Here is a 10,524-nt window from a genome sequence, read left to right as displayed (position 1 = left end):
CTCCATTTTACAGGTACTTTAACGGGCAATGTTCTGTGGATTTGGCATCCTGTGTACTGCCGGCAAGGCTGTGGGTTCGTAACACTCGTCTTGCCCGCGGTGCCCATCTTTTCTGTGTGGATATCGGTCACGCTAGAATAACCCTTCATAGTACATCCTTCTTTCCTCACAGAGCCAAACGGTGAAATGCTTTGCCTTCTTCTGCGTTTTCATTCTCATACACTCTGTCTCACTTCAAAAAGCTGGTTTTCCGGCATCTTCGTTGTGTAGATTACCATACTTTTTCTCCTATAATATTTAACTCCCTCTCTCTCTTTTTAGTCCCCCCCGCCCCTCCCCTCAGGCACCGTTGTGGTTCGATGACCTGTGCCCTGGTAGGCTATTCCCCCATAAAAAAAGAAAAGAAAAAAATATCCCAGCGCCGCCTGTGTTGAACCCACAGGAATCCATATACAGATACCCAACCCCGCCCCTCACCCAACCTCTGCAGTAGCACGACGCACCTCGACCGCCCATCCAGTATGTGGGACGGGGAGGGCGACGGGCGGTGTACCAGTGCAATAGCACCCGCGATAACCACACTGAGTAGAGAAGGGCCGCAAGTTACAGCTCCACTTAAGCATGTGGTGCTCCCCTTCCCATTTCCGAGGCTGCCTATTTCACTACTACCTCTCCCCCCTTCCTCACCCTTCCTAATATTAATCCTGTAGCAAGACATTTGGTAAGTTTGCTTGATAATAAAGTTAGAATGAGGAGGCAGCGAGGGCAAGAGCGAGATGGGCGTCGCAGTGTATCTATTGGATTTCCGGTGCCTGGGCCGATACTTCTTCCAGTCTTCACAATGTTTAGCTCACTACTCGTCACTTAATCAATGTTTCTAGAGGCGGAACATAGAGAAACACTGTTGATTTATTCTGCACAAGCGTCACCGCCCAGATCATTGCTGTGGGGTCAACTTGATGATGCCAAGGATCTCTAACACCTACATACTTAAATAACCATTATTGTAAGTTCCGCAGGTAATTTGATGCCGCAAAATCATTAAATAATATTAAAAATCCTCAAATAGTACCCTGATTAAAGAATTTCTAGACACGCTACTGAGAGAGTCGAATTGAGGTCATGCGTCACGTGACGAAAAGTGAGGCAGCAGATTTACCGACTGCTGATGGAGGCAGGACAACGGGAAGTAGCTTTAGCCGCGTTCTGACCCTCGAAGAGTGCACAACTCCCCAGTATTCTCCTGCAGTACAGTACATCATACAAATAACTAAGTCGTGTTAAACTTCGTGATATGTTACACTTGTAACATTAATAACAGTGTTGGTGTATAAGCCGAAGAGGGCCACGTCCCTGTAGAGGCCCTCAAGATGATGGTGTTGCCCGCCTGGAGGACTTCCTCTGTCCTCTTGGTTTCCTTGCCTCTCGTATTACTTCTGGTGGCCGCCTCCCACGGAGGCAAGTCAAAGGCCTTCCTCAGAAATAACAACTATAACCCGCAGGATCAGTGAGTAACTTTCCTTAAGAACATGTTATTCCTTACTCAGGAAGAATCCTTCCTATTTAGCTGCTAAAAAATACTCATGAAAAAAAAAGAAGTTAAATAAACTATATAAAAAATAAACACATGGTGAATGAGGTTCTTGTAGTTATGATGAATATCCGGAAGCTGGTAAATGGTATAATTTAGAGATGGAATTTGTAATATCTTAAACATTAAAAAATAAGAAGCGTTGAGTACAGTATATAACAGCACCCGGTTAGAGATAATGCAAGAAGCTGAAGTGTATAATTATTACCTTGTTTAATTCTGTATCATGATTTGGTTGTGAGTGTAGTCGATCCATTAATGAATAAACACGCAACACTGGTGGTAAATGAAAGAATAGTAGAAAAAGAAATTGCCTGAACGCAACATTGAGAAACCAAGTGAGAGTCGTCTGTAAGAGGAGTTTGTCGTGGAAGAACAAATGACTTTGTTTATGATATTCTCTGGCTGACTTGAGTTCTTGTACACTTAATTGGATTTGTGTAAATTAATCAGAAGTTGGTTAGGTTGACCAATTGCTTATCACTTACCTAAAGTCGAGCCACGTCAGCCTTCTCTTGTACTAAAACGCAAGTGAAACTACTATTTCTGAGAGTCAATTCTTCATCATCTATTCTTACATAGTAAAAATATCGCTTGAAGAACACTTAAGATGAAAACACTTTAACCGCAGCCCTGGAGGAGTCATTCAAGAAAGTAATCAGGTCTACCAAAATAGACCATTATATCACCCCAATTTTTTTGTTTTTTTGTAAAGATCGACATCAACAAATCCTCATGATTTTTTATAAGATCATCAGCCGTATGTTTACCGTTACCACCATTCCCCAACTTAAGACAGATCCCTCCAATAGTCCACTTGTCATGTTGGTTCTACACAGTGATTAGTGTGATATGGGAATTACCTCCTCCATTGTATGTTATATTGCCAGTGGTTTCTCACGTGATACTTTTGGTTCCCTCAACAACAGCTCTAGAGATTACTGTACAGGACCGATAGGAGTACCGTCCTCATACTTGAGGGTTGGCGACCACAGTCCTCCATTCTAAACGTTCTCCAGCTGCTTTTACCAGACCTCTAAGGTTTTGTATCTCATTCATCTAGCCCGGTCTCTGCCTTCCTTTGGCCTCATCTTTGTCCATTAATATTTCTCTATTATCCTCTAATCCCTAACTATGTGACCAAAGTATATCTATTTTTTGGGGTACTTCATTTATTTCTCTTGGAGTTTTTGATAATCTTAGTGCTTCTTCATTTGTTTTCCTGTTCGTTTAGTTTATTATTAGCATTCGTCTATAACACCACAAAATTTTTCGAAGGCCTCCAACCTCTTTCTGGTGTCTGCTGAAAGTGTTCACACATCTGACCCATACAACAGTTCTGGCCATATACTCGTATAGCCTTTCAGCAGCTTTCATCTCAAACTGCAGTTAATGTCCCTTTTCATTAAGTCTTTTAGTATATTAACTGTTGTTTTTGCTTGCCCTAGTCTTGTTTTTATTTCTTCTGTACATCTGCCGTCACGATTAATATTACTTCCCAAATATACACAAAATTAACCACTTATTTAAGATTCCTGTTGACTATCATAATATTTTATTTATAATTTATTCCCCATTACTTTCGTCTTTACAGCATCAACTCTTCAACCAAATATTCACCCTTTTCTACTAATTTGTTAATCATTTTTTGTAATGCCTCTTCACTATCCATGATAAGAGTAGTATCATCTGCATAACGTACTTACATTTGATATTACTTTACCATTAACTTTTAGTCCTTCATTATCAGTTATAACTTCTCTCGTTAAAAATTCTCGATATACATTATACAATGTTGGAGACAGAACACAGCCTTGTCTTACTCCATGACTAACTGTGAGCCAATTATAGTAAGTTCATTATTTACTAACACTGCAGCCTCCTGTTGCCAGTATAAAGATTCTTTAAAATCCTAAGATCTTCTTCATTAATGACTATTTTTTCCAAGATCTCTATAAATTTATTGTGCTGTACCTTATTAAAAACTGTTTTCAAAATCAACAAATCAGATACACAAATTTCTTAAGAACTCTAAAGCCCATTCACTAAAAATTCTCAAACCAAATACAGTAAAGCTTCTCTTGTTCTTATTCCCTTTCTAAATCCATTTTGCACTTAGATTACCCACTTTATATTCTAGCTGTATTGTTCTTAAAATTATGTTTAATAAAACTTTGCAGGTATTACTTATTAAGCTTATTGTTCTAAGCTGGGAGCACGGTAAGGCACGCTTTTTAGGTAAAAATACAAGTATTGATTTTTTAAATCACTGGAAAGGTCTCCTTCGAAGTATAATATATAGAATTACATATCTTAGTCAAACCTTTCATCCCATTCTTGCCCGATTGTTTTATAAATTATGCTGGAGTCTAATCAACCCTACAAGCTTTATTGTTGTTCATTTTGCTCACAACTACCTCCACTTCTGTTTCCGTAATTGACATTTCGATCTTTATTTCCTTATTGTTTCTTAACTCTACTTTATCATTATCATTGTACAGTTCTTCGCCGTACTCTGCCCATCTCTCTTTTATTTCTCCCTAAAACAAGGTCTTATTGCATATGCATTTAATAGTACCAGGCAATTTATTTAAATTTTACTGGTTCATTTATTTAATCTTTTTGTACATTTACCCATAATAATGCCATCTGTCATCATCTTCAATCTCCATGCAATTCCTTTCTAAATCATCTCTCTTGGCTTGTCAGCATTCCCTTTGAATTTCTTTGTTAATTTTCAGATAATCCTCACTTTGTTTTCTTACACTCCTTCGTCTGTCTATTTGCTTTAAAATTTCATTTGTCTTCCACTTACTTTTAGCCTCGTTCCTCCTATGTCCTACTTTTACTTTTATCCATTTCGCCACTGATTGGCTCGTTTGCCGCTTGGGCGGTCGGTCACGTCTCTGTTACGCACCGTTGGCAAGTACTGGGCATATACTGGCTCCTGAATGTATCTGTACCTGCTCCAGTACTGTTCAAGTCTGGTCTTGAAACAGCTTACACTCGGTGCCGTCGCAACACTCTCTGGCAGATTGTTCCAAAAGTTCATAATTCCCACTCTGAAAAATTCTGCCCTCACAGTTTTCTGGACGTGTGGCTTCTTCAAGTCCAGGTATGGACACTCGACTGAGTAGTGCCCTTTAAGATGTTTGTACATCCTAATTAAATCACCCCTTGCCAGTCTATAGTATAAGCTCGGCAGTTGCAGGCGCTCTAACCTAACCTGGGGTTTAAGGGCTAATGTCTCTGGAGGTGCCGCAGTGCAGGAACCAGTCTGGTGGCCTTCCCCAGTGTCTAAAACATTTCACTTTTTCACATATCCGTTGAGACATTGTTACATAACTATTTGACATATTTCATAACCGAATGACAGACAGAACACATATCGAATGACAATCTAAAATAACTGTTCCTTCATGCTAACGGAAATGATTGACATAAGTTATGAAGTTGACAGACGTGAACAATAAACCGACAGTCTACATATAGTTTGAGAATGTAACAATTGGAGAATGACATACCACCAACAGTTATTTTAGATTGTCACTCGATATGTGTTCTGTCTGTCGTTCGGTTATGAAATTTGTCAAATAGTTATGTAACAATGTCTCAACGGATATGTGAAAAGGTGTACTTCTTTGTAATTATTAAATTCTTGTCCTGGTCCTTGTTCATCAAGTCACCCTCTAGCAAAAATTAAAATGTATTTTCAGTTTCAATTTCATATTCTATTCCTTCCTTAAATCCCATTCGATTTTCTCCATAGTTTTTCTTTTTAGTTTTTAACTTTAAGCCTCACTAAACTCATAACGGCCCCTGGATAGGTCTTGTTTCGGGTTATTAACTTGTTGAATCTCTTCTGAATTAAAATATAATCTATTTGACTCCTGACTATGTAATTTACATTGTCCTGGCGTGAGACCCATGTATAGAGATGCCCAGGGTGTTGTTCAAACCAGGTCTTTGCAATTATCATCTTGTTTTCCTTGCAGAAATCAGTAAACATTTTTCTCTCCCATTTTTATTACCCAACCCATGTGGTCCTACTTCTGGTGCTTCTTTCTTTTTCCCAACTTTTGCTTTAAAATCATCCATTATAATCTGACATGGAATTGAATTGAATTGAAACAGTTTATTTAGCCAGAAAAACACAGATACAGAGTGGATAATAATAACGATATTAACATGGCTGAGCCAGTTGAGAACCTGAGCTCTCTTTTAGGCACCTGATATATACTGTACATTTATCTCAAGGAAGTATTATGTATCATTTAGTAACATCTGGAATAGTACAATAGCATGGTGGTAATAAGAACATCTCATAATGTTACCACGGTTATCACTTCAATATTTATTTATTTTATTAATTTGTTTTATTTTTTGTTTATTTTTTTATTTATATTATAAGTATATACATAAATTACGGTGGAATTTAAAAAAAAACCATAAGTATAATGAGGGAGCAGCACAACATGGGTTGTACAGTAATAAGGTTAAACAAGAGGAGAGAGCTGTCAGGATTATGTCTAGTTGACAATTATGTTTATTGCAATCGTAATTTCTTATCTATTTACATGATAATTTCCGATAAAACGGTTTTGATGGTACAATAAAAGCAGGTACTGTAAATATAGTAGGTGTTACAAGAAATATTATTACTTAGACAATAGATATATTTTAAGAGATGATTTAAAGGAAGGGAGCGTAGTTTTTGCTCGGATTGGCGGGGGTCAAATTCAAATTCAAAACATTTATTGACAATTACATCAAAAGGAGCTGGTTAGCATGCTAACTAGTCCGCCCAAAACTAGTCTTAACATGAGCTCTTTAATATTCTAATAATCATAAATCAGATATGTATACAACAAATAGATATGCATAAAATCTTCCATCTTATGTTAAACTTGCAGAATCTTTTCATAATATTCTAACCATATTTTTGTTTACTAAATAACAAACCATCTCCGTAATATCAGTAATACCATCACCCCTAAATTCTGATAAACAGTTACATTCCATAAAGTAATGATATAATGTATTAGACTTTACATAGCCACACAGTTTACAAGGAATCCCATCAGTTCCTTCAATATATTGCCAAAAATATTTGTATCCAAAGCGTAGTCTCATCACAAATGTATCATACTTAACCGAAGCCTTACCATAAGTAGAACTTGTAGAATTCAAAACTCGAACATAATGTTTCAAACGACTACTACCGTTGTTCAAAATTTTCCGAATATTGTCCATTTCCCATTGCTGTCGGATTTTTACCATTCCAGATTTTATTCTTTTCATACCCAAAATACAATCGTATTCTACAATTTCTTTGTCACACCCTTGCTTAGCCAAATCATCAGCAACCTCATTCATATAAATACCACAATGGGATGGAATCCACATAAAACTAACATCATATCCAAGTGATTTTATGTCATGAATATAATTCTTACATTTTAAAACAAAATCATCATCAAGAGGCACTTTAGAATTTAGAGCAAATAGAGCGATTTGACTGTCAACAAACCCCAAAACTCACAAAGGCATTCTTAAGTCCCACATATATAGCACAAAGTTCAGCAGTGGTGCTGGAACTTCTATCCCCAATTCTCTTGGATATTCTTTCTTCAACTCTAATACCATATTCAAAAAATTCCCTAATAACAATGTCACATCCGGCCCGATTCCCACCAACTGAACCATCACAGTACATATGAAGAACATTTTCCTTATGGTACTCAGATATTTTCTCAAGGAATATTTGCCATAACTCAAAAGGATTACATTCTTTTTTTTTTTAAACTCTAGCTTATCCAATCTTACATGGGTGGGGGTAAGTTGTTCCGGTTTCCAGACAAAACGTCCCCAATCGAAAACGGCTCAAACAAGAACGGCCCCACCCTGTGACCAAAACGGCCCCATCCTGTGACCAAAACGGCCCCACCCTATGACCAAAACGGCCCCACCCGGTGACCAAAACGGCCCCACCCTATGACCAAAACGGCCTAACTCTAACCTAACCTAACCTAACCAAACCTAACCAAAACTGAACATGATAGCAGCCATGTTGACAGTCTGAGTTGGCTGGGCAACTGGTTGTTTGGTCCAATGTTTACATCGTTTACATTTGACAGTTGCTACTTTTGGTTAGGTTAGGTTAGGTTAGAGTTAGGCGGTTTTGGTCACAAGGTGGGGCCGTTTTGGTCACAGGGTGGGGCCGTTTTGGTTAGAGTGGGGCCTTTCTGGTTTGGGCCGTTTTCGACTGGGGCCGTGTTCTCCAGCTACAGTTGTTCCACACCTTCACACGGTGATATTTTATGGAGGTCTGGGACTGAGAGGAGCGCATGGAGGGTGGTCTTAGTAGCTCTGGGTGTCTTAAGTAGTATCTCTGATTATTCTCGAAAGTGGAAATAATTATTGTCAAGCAAGTGATTGCTAGATTTGTAAACAAAGAGGGCACAGCAGTAGGTTTTAATATCGTCGAATTTTAACATTTTCAATTTAGCAAATTTTTCGTTTGTGTGATCTGTTTTTTTTTTCAAGTAGGTCATTGTCCATACAACCCTCTTTTGTGCAGTAACCAAAGATTGTGTTTTTGAAGAGCCAGAGGCCCCCCATAGTGTGTGACAATGTATCAGGTGTTGGTAAACAAGGTCATGATAGATTTCTTTCATTGCTGTGAGATTGAGTGACTGTAGAGTGTGATACATGATACAGCACTGTTTATTGACTTTGCTGTGAATGGCTTGTATGTCCAGGTCAACAATTCCTCCATTTTGTTTCTCATCAACAATAACTCCAAGGAATTTAGTATTTTGTTCGCGTTTGAGGACTGTATTACCACGGTACAGGGGGTCCAAGTCTGGGGGTAAGTTTTTCCGTCTGTGAAAGATTCGTGTAGTGGGTTTTCTCAAGGCTTAGGGTCAGTTTATTAAGTATTATCCAGGTCCTGACTTTAGTCAATTCAGTGTTCATAGTTCTCATCAAGGAATGGAGGTCTGAGTTGCTGGCATAAAGATTACTGGCGTGGACTATGTAGTTTATGTACAACAAAAATAGTACTGGACCGAGAATGGAACCTAGGGGGACCCCATACAAGATTGGCGAGGAGTCAGATTAGTGATTATTATACCAGATATACTGCATCCTGTTGGACAGATATAAGGTAAACCAATTGTGGGACAGGCCCCTAACGCTGTAATGTTCAAGATTTCAAAGGAGGATGGTATGGTCGACAATATCGAAGGCTTTAGAGAGGTCCAAGAATATACCGACTGTGAACTGACTGTCATCAAAGGAATTTAAGATCTCATTAGTAAGGGATAGCAGAGCACTCTCAGTCGACCTTCTAGCTCTAAATCCAAACTGGGAGTCTGTAAAGGTGTTATTGGCATTGCAGACGAACATTCACTAAACTATTATGGTGTGTCTTGCTTTCTTTAAGTCTTAATAATTTTTTTTATAAGACTTCATCCTCATTATCATTTGTTGGTGCATAAACCTGTATTATTACCAAGTCCATGTCTAAGAAAACTCTATCTATAAATACCCCTATTACCACCATCTTAGTATAAATACCCCTATTACAACCATCTTACTATAAATACCCATATTACCACCATCTTACTATAAGTAACCCTATTACCACCATTACTACAACTACCCCTATTACCACCATCTCACTATATGTACCACTATTACCACCATTACTACAACTACCCCTATTACCACCATCTTACTACAAGTACCCCTATTACCACCATCTTACTACAACTACCCCAATTACCACCATCTTACTATAAGTACCCCTATTACCACCATCTTGTTATAAGTACCCCTATTACCACCATCTCACTAAAAGAACCCCTATTACCACCATATTACTACAACTACCCATATTACCACCATCTCACTATAAGAACCCCTATTACCACCATATTACTACAACTACCCCTATTACCACCATCTCACTATAAGAACCCCTGTTACCACCATCTTACTACAACTGCCCCTATTACCACCATCTCACTATAAGAACCCCTATTACCACCATATTACTACAACTACCCCTATTACCACCATCTCACTATAAGTTCCCCTATTACCACCATCTTACTATAAATACCCCTATTATCACCATTACTACAACTACCCCTATTACGACCATCTCACTATAAGTACCCCTATTACCACCATCTTACTATAAGTACCCCTATTACCACCATATTACTACAACTACCCCTATTACCACCATCTCACTATAAGTACCCCTATTATCACCATCTCACTATAAGTAACCCTATTACCACCATCTTACTACAACTACCCCAATTACCACCATCTTACTATAAGTACCCCTATTACCACCATCTTACTATAAGTACCCCTATTACCACCATCTTACTATAAGTACACCTATTACCTCCATCTTACTATAGGTACCCCTATTACCACCATAACTACAACTACCCCTATTATCACCATCTCACTATAAGTACCCCTATTACCACCATCTCACTATAAGTACCCCTATTACCAGCATCTTACTATAAGTACCCCTATTACCACCATCTTACTATAAGTACCCCTATTACCACCATCACTACAACTACCCTTATTACCACCATCTTACTATAAGTACCCCTATTACCACCATCTCACTTACTATAGGTACCCCTATTACCACCATAACTACAACTACCCCTATTATCACCATCTCACTATAAGTACCCCTATTACCACCATCTCACTATAAGTACCCCTATTACCAGCATCTTACTATAAGTACCCCTATTACCACCATCTTACTATAAGTACCCCTATTACCACCATCACTACAACTACCCTTATTACCACCATCTTACTATAAGTACCCCTATTACCACCATCTCACTATAAGTACCCCTATTACCACCATCTCACTATAAGTA

The 10,524-nt window shown here is 38.4% G+C and overlaps 1 protein-coding gene across 1 annotated transcript in view; it reads left to right on the top strand.

The window, feature by feature from the left end:
* The first annotated feature begins 1,206 nt into the window (after positions 1 to 1,206).
* Positions 1,207 to 10,524, top strand: part of LOC121859369 — a 532,182-nt gene continuing 522,864 nt past the window's right edge. The window contains exon 1 of the mRNA XM_042356146.1: positions 1,207 to 1,507. Within this exon, the coding sequence (XP_042212080.1) occupies positions 1,371 to 1,507 (137 nt within the window). The 5' untranslated portion in view covers positions 1,207 to 1,370. The remainder of the gene's footprint in view (positions 1,508 to 10,524) is intronic.

The sequence above is a fragment of the Homarus americanus genome, unplaced genomic scaffold, assembly GCF_018991925.1.
Source record: "Homarus americanus isolate GMGI-L3 unplaced genomic scaffold, GMGI_Hamer_2.0 scaffold7626, whole genome shotgun sequence".
Classification (NCBI taxonomy): Eukaryota; Metazoa; Arthropoda; class Malacostraca; order Decapoda; family Nephropidae; genus Homarus; species Homarus americanus.
Note: the sequence above shows the minus strand (reverse complement) of the source record. Positions and strands in the feature narration are given on the sequence as shown.